The following is a 19,390-nucleotide window of genomic DNA, read 5'->3' as shown; positions in this document are numbered from 1 at the left end:
ATATTGTGTTAGAATCATATGGCACTAGAATAAGTTGGGGGCAACATGGGGGACAAATGGTCCTTAGAAGAAACTCAGTGCCATATAAACTGTTCAGTGCTGCTTGCAGTCTCCTTCACAGTAAAGGGTTTGACTCCAACTTGGGTAAATTATTGTATTCTCCTCCACGTGAACAATATATCTGCTGTGTGTGATATAAGCAAACTAGGAGGAGTCAGACCCAAAGGCCTAGCAGACCTGTTAAAAGAATTCTGCATTACTGTCCGGACAGAAGGATCATTCTTCAGGCAATATACCTCTCAGGGCTCTCCGATTTCTTCGAGAAAACAGTGACTGGTCGCTCCATCCCAAAGTGTTCAGAAAGATTCTACATCTTTTAGGCCTAATTCACGTGAATCTACTTGCTTCTTGCTTGGATTCTAAGTCCACAGTTTTTTCAGCTGGAGACCGGACCTAGAGGCGGAGGCAATAGATCCATTTGCAACCCTGGGACTTGATTCTTCATCATGTCTTTCCCTCATTTGCCATGCTCCTCAGGACCCAAATCCTTGTCAGAAAAGACTTAGCATCATTAATTCAGGTGATACCATTTTGGCCGTACCAGGTATGGTTCTGCCAACACCTGGAGGGCTCTGTAAATTGTCCAAGGATCCTTCCTACCTTTCCTCTATTGCTCACGGATCCCCAGTGTCACCCTCCGGTTCTAGTTTTCCACGGCCATCTCTCTCTAGTTGTGTGGAAGATTTCAGGTTCGTCTGGCTTGTCCTGAGACTTTTGATTGACGCATTGGTAGTTATCAACAATTCCTTTGCTCTTTCTGCTCTATCCAATTATAAGTACGCCCGGGCAGCCTGGGTTGGCTGAAGTGTGCAACAGAAGACTGGTCTCAATCTGCACCTCCTGTAGAGGTAGTTAATTTTCAGGTGTCTCTTTTTATTTCATGCAAATAATATGGAACTGTTAATTCCTGTACATTAGCTATTTCAGAGGGTCATATCCTGGTCAAAGATAAACATATGGGTAAACATTTCTTTGTGTGGAGATCACTGAAGTCAATTTGTCTTCAGTTTCCACCAAAACTGAGATATTTGTCACTCTGAGATGTGACAGTGGCTTTAGATTTCCTTTTGGAATGGTCACGTGATACATTATTCTCATCAAAGCAACTATCAGCTTTTATGTTTATTATCATTTGAAAGAGTTTCTGGAGTTTAGGCTCTTTCTCTTGATGTGGATAACAGATCTCTTTCCCCCATGGAGTCCCCTTTTATATTACTAGATGTAATAAAACAACACTTCAAATACTGTTCTCTTACAAGACACCAAACTTCTGTTTTATATCCTCCTCTCACTTCAATTACAAGACACTGGGTAAGCCTGTATCCCGTTGACCCTGGCCAGATGGCTCAGATGGATCATACCTGAAGGGGACGTAGATGTTTCACATTTTGGGACTCAGTTAGTCAGAGGGGCCATTGCTTCCAAATCATATGGTTCAGATGGCCGGCTGAAGGACATTCTGAAAACAGCAAATTGATCAAGGAAATCTACTTTTAAAACCTTTTTTTTCCAAGCCACTCAATTACGAGCCTCCAGTCTTGTAATAGAATAGAAATCTCCCCCACTAATGTGACAGAGGTTTGGATTCTATTAAAGACACAGTAGCGAAGATCATCCCTCTCATCTCTCCCTTAGGTATTTTCATCTATATATTTTTTTTTAGTTTAATTTGAATACAATTCTCAGTAAGAAGACTTTGAGGCTCTGCTTATCGGATTTCTTCAGAAGTTTTATCTCCAGTATTCTGTTGTTCGGCATAGCAGCTAGAAACTGTTTTCTGATTCTAACTCTGAGACACTTCAACCAGATTTAATGTTCATGGATTGCAAAGAAGAGGAGGATTTCCTGTCTTCAGAGATTAATATACTATGTGCTGTCTACTGATTGGTTACTCTGTCATGAGGTCATTCGTACACTGGAACGCTGTCCTCATATTCCACACTTATGTCATTTTCTCTTCATTCATGTTTATGTATTCTTTTTTCTTCTTGATGCTTGAGTGTACAGTAAAGAAGATAAAGTCATAATCTTTGAATCTGTGTCTTTAATAGAATTGACATCTCCTGTCACGTTAGTGGGGGACATTTCTATTGTTTGTGTTAGTAGGGTCTGAAGTACCTTGGACCACATGCTTTGCTCGGCCTTGTGTGTACACGTCATCACTTTAGAATCTGTCACCATCAGAGAAGCAACTCTTAATATTTGTGAATTTTTGTAATGAGTAGCCTGATTGAACAGAGATAACATCTCAATATGTCACATGTAGAACAAATCTTTGTGGTTAACTTGTGACACATTCACATTCAGTGGACACTACATACAGTTAGACTTTCGAGATCACTGGTGAGACATGGGGGTTTCGCTTTAGTTGATCCTAGTCTGTATCTCAGCATTTAATTGCTGATATATGATTTCCTTTACTCACACTGATATGTCCCAATCTAGGATTGCCAGTCATTGCACAGATATTCATCCTGTTTGGAGTATGGCAGATTCTTGTGGTAATGGGATGATGTCACCCACACTCGCTGGTGAGGGAATGAGTGTCCATAGTCCTGTCCTTCTGCTGGCTGAGGTCTTTTAAACACCCTAAAACTGATGGGCGTGGTTAGAACAATCATGTCTATGTGTGAGAGAACAGGTCAGTCAAGTGCTCCAGAAACCACAACACCCTCTCAGGGGGCATATTGCCCATCATGCACTCTCCTCTGCTGACTCTGGTTTCACATTTAAGTGGTATTCACAATGTTGAATGTAACCCGTCTCCTATGTTTTCCCAAATGCAGGACGTCGAAGTATCGAGTGGGGTCAGGAGGACAGAGGTGGAGTCCCTTCTAGGAGAGCACTTGAACCTGCAGCAGAACTTCCATGACAGAGAAAATCAGGTAGGGGTCCCGGCAACATGTTTGCAGTACTGCCCTTCACAGGCAGGGTTTTTTCCAGCATATCTGAAAACTGCCATGTTCAGGTAGGAGTCCCATCAGCATGCCAGAAATATTGACTTGCTCAAGGAGGGGTGGGGGCTCTCTAGCATGTCGGGAATACTGCCCGGCCCAGGTAGGGGTCCCATCACCATGGCTGAAATTCTGCCCAGCTCAGGGAAGAATTTCACCAGTGTGTCTGAAATACTGCCCTTCTCTGGAGGGGAGGTGGGGTTCAACAGCATATCTGAAATACTCCCCTCTCATGTAGGGGGATTCACCTGCATGTCTATTGGATCTAGACCACGGGGTGAACCTCAATAGCCCCCCAGTCTTATTGCTCCCACACGCAGGAAGCTTCAAGAAATGATGCACTCTTCATGGGGGAGCAATTGTTTCTTCTGTTTTCCTGCCAGCGTTTCCTGCCTGCTTAACAGCTGGCAGAAAAACTGATGAAAAGTCTGCTCCCAGCCAGTGGGAGCAGTTTTTCTGCTACTGCCCGCTGGGAGAGGACTTACAGTTTGTTCTTGCTTGGCGGAAGCTGTCATAGCTCCCATCAGGTGACAGAAAACTATGTCCCAAGGGTGGAGCTCTTGGGACATAGGGAACTGGCCCTGGGGTGGTGGGGGTCCCCAGGGCAAATAATGGCTCCAGGAGGGGGCCGCGCAGCCGGGTTTTAGGGGACATTGGAGGAGGGCTGCACGACCTCCTTCCAATTTTTTGCAAACATCCTCGTGGAGGTGGTGGTCCCCGGGCCCAAGGGGAGGCGGGCCATGTATGCTCCCTCCTCACAATATTTATTATCATATCCCCCTGGGCTAAACGTTAAACAAGTGGGGGAGACCGCGCTTGTTTTTTTAAACATTTTGCCTAGATTCATGGATCCTCCATGATTTTGCAGCAAACATTTTTTTTTTTTAATGCTTTTTGGCCCAGGCAGGGTTCCTGGGGAAACCCAGCACCAGGCTTAGGGGTTTAGGGTGTCCCTACCCTGCCCCATTTCCTTTATTTTTAAGTTTGTTGTGGGACACAGCTGAGTCTGAATCCCAAAATGGCATCAACACTTCCTTGTTGAAGCATTGGGAGCCAATCAGTATCAGCATGGGGCTGTCAGATTCACAGAGAATCCGCCTCCCTAGATATCTACATTTAATTTTCCTTTAATAACTACAAAACTACTGAATGGATTTACACCAAATCACAAAAAGGGGTCTTTCTGGACCAAGAGCTACCTTTCTGGTGTAAATCCATTCAGCTTTTTAGGCTGTAGTTATGTCTAACATCGTGATGGGAAATTGCATGAGGAAAAACATTTTGGGACCCCCTCTTTTTCTTGGCCCCACTTCATGAATCAGACCGAAACCTTCAAGACAGCAGCTGAAGTGAATGGCAAACTAGTTTTGAAAATTTTGTGAAAATTTATCACCCGACGCCAACGTTTTGGCAAGGCAAAAAATGCCTTTCCTATGTAAACTAAGTCCTAACTATAACTACCTACTGGTGACCGTATGATAGATATCATACATACACATTAAAAGTATAAAAATATAGACAGTTGAATAAGAAAAAATATATTAATTAATGTAGACAATAAATAAAATATTAGAAATTGAACAATCCAAAAAACGCATTCATTAAATAGATTATAAAAATTTAAATAAATGCAATAATAATACAAAAATAATACAATTAATGCTATCTACTTGATCAATGTCATGAAAACTATTGGTGTCTAAGAATATTAACTACACTATTCCCACTCTAGTTATGCAACAGCAGGGAAAGCGTTGGACTTCGGAGGAGATAGATTTACTATTCCTACTCCAGTCATCCCACTAATATGGAAAGTGTTGAACTTCGGAGGAAAAATGCTTACTATTTCCACTCCAGTCTAAGCAACAGCAGGGAAAGTGTCGTACTTTGGATGGGTGAAATTTACTACGACCAATCCAAACAGCGCAACAGTAGGAAAAGGCTGCTTTTTTAAACTTGTGCATGCTGAAACAAGTGTTTCTTTTTCTCACTTTTTTCAGAGTTTTGTCGTGGCTAATGCCTTAATTCAAGAATGGTTAGATCTCTTCAATTCGGTCTACCTAAACCTCTGAGGAAAGAATATCCGTAAACTGACACATTTAAAATGTCACCGGGATGCTTGTTTTGTCATCTACATAATTATGAGAGTGTATCCTCTCATATGGATCTCCCCACTGGCTGCGAGTCAAAATAAATGATTCTGGTTAAAGTAGTGTATATGGCACATGAGATCCATAATAATTTGGCTCCTCCATTTATTAAAAAATAAAACACAGAATACCCCTTCACAATCTTCAAAATCCCAACATTTGAGATTTTTTACCTTACAGAAAATCAGACTTCAAGGAAGCAACGGTGAAGTCTTTAAGATTGAATCTGCTGTGCAATGAACAGTAGCCCACTGAGCATTTACCCAGAAACTAACTAACCCTTTAATTAAAACTTGGCTGTACTCTCAAAATGTATGATTAAAATCTGACTAATGTCTTTCTGAGTTTTTACTTGGGAATGCCCTAGGTAACACAAATAGGCCCCCTCTGAGTGAATGTGTGCTGTAACAAATAAATAAACATAAATTATCGTATGCATGGATACTTAGCGCTTGGTCTCAAGATATCAGTCCTTGCCTTCATTTCTGTTTTCTTATTGTATTTAGGCATTTGTAAAACACTACATTTCTCCTTTCAGTGGCCTGCGAATGCTTTGGGGCATAAGCACATATTTAAGGAAATAGATTGTTGTAGTATATTACGCGTGAAGAAACCTTGTGGTGGAAGAACCAGTCAAATCTAAATGTAACTAAAGCCGTGAAAAAGAAGTGCAGCCCTGGAAAGCCTGGGGTGAGGATGGTAATGCTAGTCTCAGGCTTCATATTCATATGGATGGAGCATAGCAGCCCCATAACTAGAGTGCAGAGCTGGAGTGTAGAGCTCAGAACCATGCCACAAATCTCTTTGGATACACATTAAATAGCATCTATCGATTTCTGTCTTCCAAAGGGACAGCAAAAGAGCACTCACTCAGTCCTACACATCCCTCAGTCAGAGCCCTGTCATCCTCAGACACAGTACTCATCACTTGAGAACTGACTATGCGGGATGATTCTCTCACATAGACAGTTAGCTCACTGACACTTTGCCGGCCCCCTCTCAGAGTCTTGGGCACTTTAAAGCAAGACCTTAAATAAATAAATTATGTCACCATTGTCTGAACAAGGACAAAGGGGGTCATTCTAACCCTGGCGGTAAAAACCGCCAGGGCGAATGACCGCGGTAGCACCGCCAACAGGCTGGCGGTGCACCGCTGGGCATTCTGACCGCGGCGGTTCAGCCGCGGCCAGAAACGGAAAGTCGGCGGTGTACCGCCGACTTTCCGCTGCCCTTGAGAATCCTCCATGGCGGCGGAGCGCGCTCCGCCGCCATGGGGATTCTGACACCCCCTACCGCCATCCTGTTCCTGGCGGTTCTCCCGCCAGGAACAGGATGGCGGTAGGGGGTGCCGCGGGGCCCCTGAGGGCCCCTGCAGTGCCCATGCCAATGGCATGGGCACTGCAGGGGCCCCCGTAAGAGGGCCCCAAAAAGAATTTCAGTGTCTGCCTAGCAGACACTGAAATTCGCGACGGGTGCTACTGCACCCGTCGCACCTTCCCACTCCGCCGGCTCCATTCTGAGCCGGCGTCCTCGTGGGAAGGGTGTTTCCCGCTGGGCTGGCGGGCGGACTTTCGGCGGTCGCCCGCCAGCCCAGTGGGAAACCCAGAATGACCGCCGCGCGGTCTTCTGGCGGTTCCCGCTTGGCGGGCGGCTACCGCCGCCCGCCAAGCTTAGAATCACCCCCTAAATGTCCTGTCACCCATTTCATGACTTGCTACCAGAATATCAGCTGAAATTACTTAAAAAAGATTATCTCTTCTCACCTATTACTGGGAAGTTGGTCTCTTCTCGCTTCTCTTTCTGAAGATTACGTCACTGTGTCACTGCAATGATCTCTTCCCTCTCTGAACCATGTCACTGCGATGATCTCTTCTCACTTTTCATTCTGAAGACTACTTAACTGTGTTACTGAGATGATCGCTTCTAACTTCTGACTTCTTACTGTGAAGACTACTTAAACATGTTACTGAGATCATTTCTTACTTCCCAGTCGGAGGATTACTTGGCTGTGTCACTCAGGCGGTCTCTTCTTACTTCTCACCACGAAGATTACTTAACTTGTCACTGAGATGATTTTTTATCACTGTGAAGATTACTTGACCGAGCCCCTTGGATGATGTTGTCGCACTTATCATTCCAAAAAATACTTGGTGTCACTAAGATGATGTCTACTTGCTCTGAAGATTACTTGGTGTTACTGAGAGGATGTCATCTACCCTGAAGATTACTTGGTGTCACTGAGATGAAGTCTTCTTGCACTGAAGATTACTTGGTGACACTGAGATGGTGTCTTCTCACTCTGAAGTTTACTTGATGTCACTGAGGTGATGTCTTCTCTCTCTGAAGATTACTTGATGTCACTGATATGATGTCTTCTGACTCTGAAGATGACTTGGTGTCACCAAGATGATGTCTTCTGACCTTGAAGATGTCTTAGTGTCACTGAGATGATGTCTTCTCACTCTGAAAATTACTTGGTGTCACTGAAATTATGTCTTCGCACTATGAAGATTAGTTGTTGTCACTGAGATGAAGTCTTCTCACGGTGATGATTACTTGGTGTCACTGAGATGATGTCTTCTGACTATGAAGATTACTTGGTGTCACTGAAATGATGTCTTCTCACTATGAAGATTACTTGATTGTGGCACTGAGATGATGTCTCCCACACTAAAGATTACTTGGGTCACTGAGATGATGTCTTCTCACTATGAAGATTACTTGGTGTCACTGAGATGGTGTCTTCTCACTATGAAGATAAGTTGGTGTCATTGAGATGAAGTCTTCTCGCTCTGAAGAATACATGACTGTGGCACTGAGGTGGAGTATTTTAATTCCTGACAGATTCTTTAGTGACTGAATGTTCTCTACATATACAATGTGTGAATTGCCCAAGTCACTGATATGATAATTTCTCACTTGTACAGATCCTGGCTGTGATAATTGAGCTCCAGCACCTTCGAAAAGCTCATGAAGCAGCCCTGATAAACTCATCTCACCCTGAGGACATACGAGCCCAAGACTGGGTTTCGCGAGTTACATTGATAAAGGTACGTGCTTAAGGGACAGAAGACTAAAGCTGGTGGTTGTCAATAAGGGGGTAGAATATTGTTGTAAATCAAGAGTGAGTAATTTATTAGATACAGCATTTTGTTTGCGCTCTGGAGCTTATAGATTAGTTTTTTCCTTGTAAATCCAGGAGTGCAGAAACTAAAAGGAAAAACAAAAGACTTGATGAGACACTCTCATCGGGAATGAGATCTTGAGATCTCTGTGCCCAGTTCTCAGAAGTCTACAGAAATCCAGAAATGTACCTTGACTCAAGTTCTTTCACTCTTTTGAAGGATTCAGATTCTTTTGGGATTCTGAACAGTCGCTTAGAGTTTTTATGAGAATCTAATTAGGTCTAAGTTTTGCATGAGTACTATAGAAGCATCACATTTACTCATGCAGATTGTCTTATAGTTTAAGAATCATATTGGATGGATGATTATATGAAGATAAATGGAATTTCAGAGGGATGAAGAGGCGAACGATTGGGCAGACTAATAGATGGACGAATACATGGATGAACAGCCAACTGAATGGATGAACAAATGAATTGGTGGATAGATGAATAGATATATGGGTGTGGGTAAGTGGCTTTTACTCTTCTTGGGGAATCACCTTTGAGAGTGATGGGATATGTCAGTCTGCATTGGATGTTGAATGATTTGCCTTTCTGTGATGATTACATCTATGTAAAACTAAATATTTTCACTAACAGATTTGCATGAGTATTGCAAAATCAAGCGGTAGCCCCAGATTATGAGATTCCCCTGGTTGATTGCTTAGATAAAAAATGAGGAAGCATTGTTGTTCATCCTCAAGTACCCCCATTTCAACACCTTAGGTTATTTTAATATTTATTTTGATAATGCGGCCTGCAGAATTGCTTCCTCTATGATAGAGGACTTTATGGCCTTGGACATCCAGCTCATTCATAACTCCTGCACCCATGAAGCCAGACACATGCTGGGTCCTATATTTACTAATCTGAGGAGCATGCGATGGATCCACCTATAACTTTGCTGTGGTCTGATCATTTCTCAGTTCCTTTTTCCATCTACACCGACTCAGGGCTTCGGACTTGTAAGAGTCAGTCAGTCGCCTCTTGAGTTGGTCAAAACTCAATGCCCTTGTCCTTAATTATGTTTTAAGATCTACCTGCCCTATGCAGGTGGAATCAGATACACATATCATTCTCATGGCTCAGATCCTCGCCCGATACCTCGCTCGAGTAGGAGGCACCACAGAACCCTTATCCCAGCCCCGTGGTATACCGACTCTGCGTGAAAATAGAAAGGCATGCAAGCCCTTCAAAAGAGCATGGTGCAGAACATATAGTAATGAAGATAAACAAAAGTATAAGCCAGCTTTGAAGGACTATCAAAAAAACTGTTGCACCATCAGACACTCTTTTCACTCTGAAAAAATAACATTGCCCCAAAACTGACCTAAAGTTCTTTTTCAGATAGTTAAAACACTCTCTGACCCTACCAGTATCAACCCAGTCACCCCCTTCTACAATATCCGTGTGATGAGTTAGCTTTCTCCTAAAGAAAGTGCCCATCACCCAGGCCTCTTTCTCTGATACATTTGATACACGCACCCATTTAGCTCATTCCAGTGTGTTCTGTGCCTTGTGTGCATTTCACATGCCTTCCTTCACTTCTGCTCTTGTGCCTCTCAAATCAGGGTCTCTGCTGGACCCTTGTCCCCCTTCAGTACTTGGCAAGCTTGCCCATCTGAGGGCATTGTTCCTAAATCTTGGAAACCTGTTTTGGTCACCTCATTGCTGAAAGTGTCTAATCTTGACCCCTTTACATGATCAAAATATAGACCCATAGCTCTCTTGCCTACTCTGGCCAATGTGTTAGAAAAACGCATAAATCAGCAACTGACACCATATACGGAACTTAATGTCCTACTTTACGTTTGACAGTCAGGGTTTAGAGCTGGCTAGAGCACCAAATCAGCCCTTCTCGGTGTTATGGAATACCTGAACCATCACTTAGATAGTGGTGGTGCTGACGCCCTGATCCTCTTCTACCTCAGTGCTGCATTTGACACTGTAAATCACATCAGGCTTCTACTAAGAATAAAATGGGAGCACAAGGCACAGCCCTGTCTTGGCTAAGATTCTGCCCGCAAGACCACACCTTCCAGGTTCATACACATCAACAGAGGTCAAAGCCTCACTTTCTAGCTCCGGACGTGCCTCAAGGGTCCACCCTCAACCCACTTCTCTTTGATCTATCTGTAAGACGATTAGCAGAGATAGTTGAAAAATGTGCTCTTACACTTTTTTCATACACAGATGACACCCAAATTGTGGTATTGCTGTCATCGAAGGATCTTCACAATGCAGCAGCTTCAAACTTTTGTCTCTCTCAAGTTTCGTCCTGCTGAATGTCAACTCCCTAAAACTAAATGGAGACGAGAGAGCGGTTCTGAGGGTGGGCAATATCCCCAACATTTGGGGTCCTCACTTGTGGCCCACACCAGTCAGTTTGTGGACACGTTAACTGTGAGCCACCAGATTAACAAGGTGGTGGCCACCTGCTGTGGCATCCCGGAATGGCCCAGGAAGATCTTCGTCTGTCTTCTGAGCTTAGTCCAGAGAACTGTAGTCCAGGCCCTGGTCATTTCCAGACTGGACTATAGTGGTATCCTCTACCTGAGTACTTCGAAAGCTTTTTTTAAACGCCTCCAGATAGTACAAAACGCTGCTACACAACACCTGCTCCACCCCCCAACTCAGCTCTACAGCCAACATGTTTATTGATCCTAACTGGTTGCCAATTGAATGGCGCGTTCAATTCAAAGGTCTTTGCTACATGCATAAATGCCTATCCAACACTGGGCATTTATACTCAAGATCTCTGGTGTCCTTGTATTCACCCACACATGTTGCATTCAAGCTATCTTGAGTTGTCCGTTGTACCCAGAATCAAAAAATCCCTCTGAGGAGGCTGTGCTTTCTCCTGTCTGGGCCCTCCGGTCTGGAATGCTTTGCCACATGACACTTAGAGAGTCATGTCGCAAACTACTCAAATCCTGGCTGTTCCAGCTTCTTTAATTCTCATAGCCTTCGGAGAGCACTCCGGTCTGACACATGTTTTTGTAAGCAGCGTAGCGCTGGGAAACCTTTTTGAGGCAGCGATAAGCTTGAAAAATCACACATAATATTATTAATAATAATAATATATGTGTTACCAAAATATTGCAACCATTATTCTCTCTGGTAATAGAGATTTATGCATCAACCCCAAACACCCCACAAAAGCAGAAGTCAGGGCATGAACTGGCCATTTTCCACTGGTAGATATCAACAGGTTTATCCTGCTGATGTGTACCTGTAAAATGTGTGGGGTGCAGACCTTATCCTGCTGAAGTGTACCTGGAAAACTGTGCGGTGCAGACCTTAACCTGCTGATGTGTACCTGGTGAAACTGTGGGGTGCAGACTTTATCCTGCTGATGTGTACCTGGGAAACTGTGGGGTGCAGACTTTATCCTGCTGACGTGTACCTGGGGAAAGTGTTGCGTGCAGACCTTATCCTGCTGATGTGTACCTGGGGAAAGTGTGGGGGTGCAGATCTTATCCTGCTGTTGTGTACCTGTGAAACTGTGGGGTGCAGACTTTATCCTGCTGATGTGTACCTAGGAAACTGTGGGGTGCAGAGTTTATCGTGCTGACGTGTACCTGGGGAAAGTGCGGGGTGCAAACTTTATCTTGCTGATGTGTACCCAGGGAAAGTGTGGGGTGCAGACTTAATCCTGCTAATGTGTACCTGGGAAACTGTGGGGTGCAGACTTTATCCTGGTGATATGTACCTGAGGAAAGTGCGGGGTGCAGAATTTATCCTGCTGATGTGTATGTGGGAAACTGTGGGGTTCAGACTTTATCCTGCTGATCTGTACTTAGGGAAACTGTGGGGTGCAGACTTTATTATCCTGATGTGTACCTGGGAAACTGTGGGGTGCAGACTTTATCCTGCTGATGTGTACCTGGGGAAGGTGTGGGGTGCAGACTTTATCCTGCTGATGTGTACGTGGGAAACTGTGGGGTGCAGACTTTATCCTGCTGATGTGTACCTGGGGAAACTGTGGGGTGCAGACTTTATCCTCCTGATATGTACCTGGGAAACTATGGGGTGCAGAATTTATCCTGCTGATGTGTACCTGGGAAACTGTGGGGTGCAGGCTTTATCCTGCTGAGGTGCACGTGGTAAACTGTGTGGTGCAGACTTTATCCTGCTGATGTGTACCCGGGGAAAGTGTGGGGTGCAGACTTTATCCTGCTGATGTGTACCTGGGAAAGTCTGGGGTGCAGACTGTATCCTTCTAATGTGTACCTGGTGAAACTGTGGGGTGCAAACTTTATCCTGCTGATGTATACCTGGGAAAGTGTGGGGTGCAGACTTTATCCTGCTGATGTGTACCTGGGGAAAGTGTGGGGTGCAGACCATATCCGGCTGATGTGTACCTGGTGAAACTGTGGGGTGCAGACTTTATCCTGCTGATGTGTACCTGGGAAACTGTGGGGTGAAGACTTTATCCTGCTGATGTGTACCTGGGGAAACTGAGGGGTGCAGACTTTATCCTGCTGATGTGTACCTGGGAAACTGTGAGGTGCAGACTTTATCCGGCTGATGTGTACCTGGGAAACTGTGGGGTGCAGGCTTTATCCTGCTGATGTGCACGTGGTAAACTGTTGGTTGCAGACTTTATCCTGCAGATGTGTTCCTGGGGAAAGTGTGGGGTTCAGACTTTATACTGCTGATGTGTACCTGGTGAAAGTGTGCGGTGCAGACTTTATACGGCTGATGTGAACCTGTGGAAAGTGTAGGTGCAGACCTTATCCTGCTGATGTGCACCTGGGAAACTGTGGGGAGCAGACTTGATCCTGCTGATGTACCTGGGAAAGTGTGGGGTGCAGACTTTATCCTGCTAATGTGTACCTGGGGAAAGTGTGGGGTGCAGATCTTATCCTGCTGATGTGTACCTGGTGAAACTGTGGGGTGCAGACTTTATCCTACTGATGTGTACCTTGGAAAGTGTAGGGTGCAGACTTTATCTTGCTGATGTGTACCTGGGGAAAGTGTGGGGTGCAGACCTTATCCTGCTGATGTGTACCTGGTGAAACTTTGGGGTGCAGACTTTATCCTGCAGATGTGTACCTGGGGAAAGTGAGGGGTGCAGACTTTATCCTGCTGATGTGTACCTGGGGAAAGTGTAGGTGCAGACCTTATCCTGCTGATGTGCACCTGGGAAACTGCGGGGTGCAGACTATATCCTGCTGATGTGTACCTGGGAAACTGTGGGGTGCAGACTATATCTTGCTGATCTGTACCTGGGAAAGTGTGGGATGCAGACTTTATCCTGCTGACATGTACCTGGGAAAGTGTGGGGTGCAGACTTTATCCTGCTGACGTGTACCTGGGAAACTGAGGGGTGCAGACTTTATCCTGCTGATGTGTACCTGGGGAAACTGTGGGTGCAGGCTTTATCCTGCTGATGTTTACCTGGGAAACTGTACTGTGGGGTGCAGATCTTATCCTGCTGATGTGTACCTGTGAAACTTAGGGGTGCAGACTTTATCCTGGGGAAAGTGTGGGATGCAGACTTTATCCTGCTGATGTGTACGTGGGAAAGTGTGGGGTGCACACGTTATCCTGCTGATGTGTACCTGGGGAAAGTGTGGGGTGCAGACTTTATCCTGCTGGTGTGTACCTGGGGAAACTGTGGGGTGCAGACTTTATCCTCCTGATGTCTACCTGGGAAACTGTGGGGTGCAGACTTTATCCGGCTGATGTGTACCTGGGAAACTGAGGGGTGAAGACTTTATCCTGCTGATGTGTTCCTGGGGAAAGTGTGGGGTGCAGACTTTATACTGCTGATGTGTACCTGGTGAAAGTGTGCGGTGCAGACTTTATACGGCTGATGTGTACCTGGGGAAAGTGTAGGTGCAGACCTTATCCTGCTGATGTGCACCTGGGAAACTGCGGGGTGCAGACTATATCCTGCTGATGTGTACCTGGGAAACTGTGGGGTGCAGACTATATCTTGCTGATCTGTACCTGGGAAAGTGTGGGATGAAGACTTTATCCTGCTGACATGTACCTGGGAAAGTGTGGGGTGCAGACTTTATCCTGCTGACGTGTACCTGGGAAACTGTGGGGTGCAGACTTTATCCTGCTGATGTGTACCTGGGGAAACTGTGGGTGCAGGCTTTATCCTGCTGATGTTTACCTGGGAAATTGTACTGTGGGTTGCAGATCTTATCCTGCTGATGTGTACCTGTGAAACTTAGGGGTGCAGACTTTATCCTGGGGAAAGTGTGGGATGCAGACTTTATCCTGCTGATGTGTACGTGGGAAAGTGTGGGGTGCACACGTTATCCTGCTGATGTGTACCTGGGGAAAGTGTGGGGTGCAGACTTTATCCTGCTGGTGTGTACCTGGGGAAACTGTGGGGTGCAGACTTTATCCTCCTGATGTCTACCTGGGAAACTGTGGGGTGCAGACTTTATCCGGCTGATGTGTACCTGGGAAACTGGGGGGTGAAGACTTTATCCTGCTGATGTGTACCTGTGGAAACTGTGGGGTGCAGACTTTATCGTGTTGATGTGTACTTGGGGAAACTGTGGGGTGCAGACCTTATCCTGCTGATGTGTACCTGTGAAACTTTGGGGTGCAGGCTTTATCCTGCTGATGTGTACCTGGGAAACTGTGGGGTGCAGGCTTTATCCTGATGATGTGTACCTGGGAAACTGTGGGGTGCAGACCTTATCCTGCTGATGTGTACCTGGGAAACTGTGGGGTGCATTCCTTATCCTGCTGATGTGTACCTGGGAAACTGTGGGGCGCAGACCTTATCCTGCTGATGTGTACCTGGGGAAAGAGTAGGGTGCAGACTTTATCCTGTTGATGTGTACCTCGGAAACTGTGGGGTGCAGACTTTATACTGCTGATGTGTACCTGGTGAAAGTGTGCGGTGCAGACTTTATACGGCTGATGTGTACCTGTGGAAAGTGTAGGTGCAGACCTTATCCTGCTGATGTGCACCTGGGAAACTGTGGGGAGCAGACTTGATCCTGCAGATGTACCTGGGAAAGTGTGGGGTGCAGACTTTATCCTGCTAATGTGTACCTGGGGAAAGTGTGGGGTGCAGATCTTATCCTGCTGATGTGTACCTGGTGAAACTGTGGGGTGCAGACTTTATCCTACTGATGTGTACCTTGGAAAGTGTAGGGTGCAGACTTTATCTTGCTGATGTGTACCTGGGGAAAGTGTGGGGTGCAGACCTTATCCTGCTGATGTGTACCTGGTGAAACTTTGGGGTGCAGACTTTATCCTGCAGATGTGTACCTGGGGAAAGTGAGGGGTGCAGACTTTATCCTGCTGATGTGTACCTGGGGAAAATGTAGGTGCAGACCTTATCCTGCTGATGTGCACCTGGGAAACTGTGGGGTGCACACTTTATCCTGCTGATGTGTACCTGGGCAAGTGTGGGGTGCAGACTTTATTCTTCTAATGTGTACCTGGTGAAACTGTGGGGTGCAGACTTTATCCTGCTGATGTGTACCTGGGAAACTGGGGGGTGAAGACTTTATACTGCTGATGTGTACCTGTGGAAACTGTGGGGTGCAGACTTTATCGTGTTGATGTGTAATTGGGGAAACTGTGGGGTGCAGACCTTATCCTGCTGATGTGTACCTGTGAAACTGTGGGGTGCAGGCTTTATCCTGCTGATGTGTACCTGGGAAACTGTGGGGTGCAGACTTTATCCTGCTGATGTGTACTTGGGGAAACTGTGGGGTGCAGGCTTTATCCTGCTGATGTGTACCTGGGAAACTGTGGGGTGCAGACCTTATCCTGCTGATGTGTACCTGGGAAACTGTGGGGTGCAGACCTTATCCTGCTGATGTGTACCTGGGGAAAGAGTAGGGTGCAGACTTTATCCTGTTGATGTGTACCTGGGAAACTGCAGGGTGCAGACTATATCCTGCTGATGTGTACCTGCGAAACTGTGGGGTGCAGACTTTATCCTGCTGACATGTACCTGGGAAAGTGTGGGGTGCAGACTTTATCCTGCTGACGTGTACCTGGGAAACTGTGGGGTGCAGACTTTATCCTGCTGATGTGTACCTGGGGAAACTGTGGGTGCAGGCTTTATCCTGCTGATGTTTACCTGGGAAACTGTACTGTGGGGTGCAGATCTTATCCTGCTGATGTGTACCTGTGAAACTTAGGGGTGCAGACTTTATCCTGGGGAAAGTGTGGGATGCAGACTTTATCCTGCTGATGTGTACGTGGGAAAGTGTGGGGTGCACACGTTATCCTGCTGATGTGTACCTGGGGAAAGTGTGGGGTGCAGACTTTATCCTGCTGGTGTGTACCTGGGGAAACTGTGGGGTGCAGACTTTATCCTCCTGATGTCTACCTGGGAAACTGTGGGGTGCAGACTTTATCCGGCTGATGTGTACCTGGGAAACTGTGGGGTGCAGGCTTTATCCTGCTGATGTGCACGTGGTAAACTGTGGGTTTCAGACTTTATCCTGCAGATGTGTACCTGGGGAAAGTGTGGGGTCCAGACTTTATACTGCTGATGTGTACCTGGTGAAAGTGTGGGGTGCAGACTTTATACGGCTGATGTGTACCTGTGGAAAGTGTAGGTGCAGACCTTATCCACCTGGGAAACTGTGGGGACCAGACTTGATCCTGCTGATGTACCTGGCAAAGTGTGGGGTGCAGACTTTATCCTGCTAATGTGTACCTGGGGAAAGTGTGGGGTGCAGACTTTATCTTACTGATGTGTACCTTGGAAAGTGTGGGGTGCAGACTTTATCTTGCTGATGTGTACCTGGGGAAAGTGTGGGGTGCAGACCTTATCCTGCTGATGTGTACCTGGTGAAACTGTGGGGTGCGGACTTTATCCTGCAGATGTGTACCTGGGGAAAGTGTGGGGTGCAGACTTTATCCTGCTGATGTGTACCTGGGGAAAGTGTAGGTGCAGACCTTATCCTGCTGATGTGCACCTGGGAAACGGTGGGGTGCAGACTTTATCCTGCTGATGTGTACCTGGGAAAGTGCGGGGTGCAGACTTTATTCTTCTAATGTGTACCTGGTGAAACTGTGGGGTGAAGACATTATCCTGCTGATGTGTACCTGGGAAACTGTGGGTTGAAGACTTTATCCTGCTGATGTGTACCTGTGGAAACTGTGGGGTGCAGACTTTATTGTGTTGATGTGTACGTGGGGAAACTGTGGGGTGCAGACCTCATCCTGCTGATGTGTACCTGTGAAACTGTGGGGTGCAGGCTTTATCCTGCTGATGTGTACCTGGGAAACTGTGGGGTGCAGACCTTATCCTGCTGATGTGTACCTGCGAAACTGTGGGGTGCAGACCTTATCCTGCTGATGTGTACCTGGGGAAAGAGTAGGGTGCAGACTTTATCCTGTTGATGTGTTGATGTTGATGTGTACCTGGGAAACTGCGGGGTGCAGACTATATCCTGCTGATGTGTACCTGGGAAACTGTGGGGTGCAGACTATGGGGGTCATTCTGACCCTGGCGGTCAGTGTTAAAGCGGCGGCCAACCCGCCAACAGGCTGGCGGCCTAAAAATATGAATTCTGACCCTGGCGGGAACCGCCAACACAGGCCGTCGCTTTAACACTCCGACTGCCACGGCGGTACAAACAAACAGCGCGGCGGTCACCGCCAACAGGCAGGCGGCAGACAATGTACGCCCACCCTATCACGACTCAACAATCCGCCACCTTTTCCGGGGCGGGAGCCCCGCCGATAAAAACACGGCGGAAACAGACATTTCAAAAGGAAAACGCTTACCTCGACACACTCCACAAGGAATCGGAACAGCATGGAACCCGAACTCCACATCCTCCCAGCCATTGCCTTCCTGCTCTTCTTCCAGGTTCACGAACCTCGCCGCAGACGACAACGGTGAGTACTGCACCTACGACACAGGGGAGGGGGGAGGAGGAAAGGTTACGGGCACACACAGACGCGACACACCCACCCCCACCCTCACCCCGACCGAAATACCTACACACCTATGCATATAAAAAGTCAGAGTGACACCCCCAAACCCCCCCCCAAAAAGCTAAGACAAAAGGCAATGAATGTAAAAGTAGAACTATATTCTTGCAACAATAAAGTATAGCGATCTTAGCAATATATGAATAATAAATACACATCTAGAACTATATACATACAAGTAGCAAAAGTCCGGCCCAGTCTTTCAAAGTCCAAATGTCCGTGGGCCAATGTGCAGCAACACATGGGCAAAGCCCACACACGAGAACGAGTCCATTGGAGAGAACACTGCTGGGGCATCACAAAAAGATAAAACAGGCACCTCAGGGGGAAGGGAAGGGGGGGCACCTCAGCCACATGAGTCCACGACGCCAGATCCACGAAGGGCCTCCATGCCCACTGTGCCATCCTGGGGAGTGCAAAGCCACAGTCTCACAAGTCTCCACAGTGGGTGGGTTGCCCACTGTGCCATCCTGGGGAGTGCAAAGCCACAGTCTCACAAGTCTCTACAGTGGGTGGATTGCCCACTGTGGCATCCTGGGGAGTGCAAAGCCACAGTCTCACAAGTCTCTACAGAGGGTGGATTGCCCACTGTGGCATCCTGGGGAGTGCAAAGCCACAGTCTCACAAGTCTCTACAGTGGGTGGATTGCCCACTGTTACATCCTGGGGAGTGCAAAGCCACAGTCCATCAGGTGGATAACAGAGACCACTGGTCATGGAGGAGGCATGGTGGGCAGAGTGCGTCGTGAAGGCCTGCCCGACACAGAACCGGGACTGCCAATGGGCCAGCGGTGCTTGAGATGAAGGGCCCAGCGGAGCGGTGCTTGACAGGAAGGGCCCAGCGGAGCGGTGCTTGAGATGAAGGGCCCAGCGGAGCGGTGCTTGACAGGAAGGGCCCAGCGGAGCAGTTCAGAGACGGCGGTGCCCAGCGGAGCGGTGCTTGACAGGAAGGGCCCAGCGGAGCGGTGCTTGACAGGAAGGGCCCAGGGGAGCGGTGCTTGACAGGAAGGGCCCAGCGGAGCAGTTCAGAGACGGCGGTGCCCAGCGGAGCGGTGCTTGACAGGAAGGGCCCAGCGGAGCGGTGCTTGACAGGAAGGGCCCAGCGGAGCGGTGCTTGAG

General features: G+C 47.0%; 1 protein-coding gene across 1 annotated transcript in view; it reads left to right on the top strand.

Moving 5' to 3' along the window:
* The window catches only part of LOC138291559 (serine/threonine-protein kinase Wnk-like), a 99,029-nt gene that overhangs the window by 65,984 nt on the left and 13,655 nt on the right, over nucleotides 1–19,390 (top strand). Inside the window, exons 6-7 of the mRNA XM_069230319.1 lie at nucleotides 2,847–2,945; nucleotides 8,092–8,214. Coding sequence (XP_069086420.1) covers nucleotides 2,847–2,945; nucleotides 8,092–8,214 — 222 coding nt within the window. The remainder of the gene's footprint in view (nucleotides 1–2,846; nucleotides 2,946–8,091; nucleotides 8,215–19,390) is intronic.

Source organism: Pleurodeles waltl, chromosome 1_1 (assembly GCF_031143425.1).
Source record: "Pleurodeles waltl isolate 20211129_DDA chromosome 1_1, aPleWal1.hap1.20221129, whole genome shotgun sequence".
Taxonomy (NCBI): domain Eukaryota; kingdom Metazoa; phylum Chordata; class Amphibia; order Caudata; family Salamandridae; genus Pleurodeles; species Pleurodeles waltl.
The sequence above is the reverse complement of the archived record's forward strand: the minus strand, read 5'-3'. Positions and strand labels throughout refer to the sequence as shown.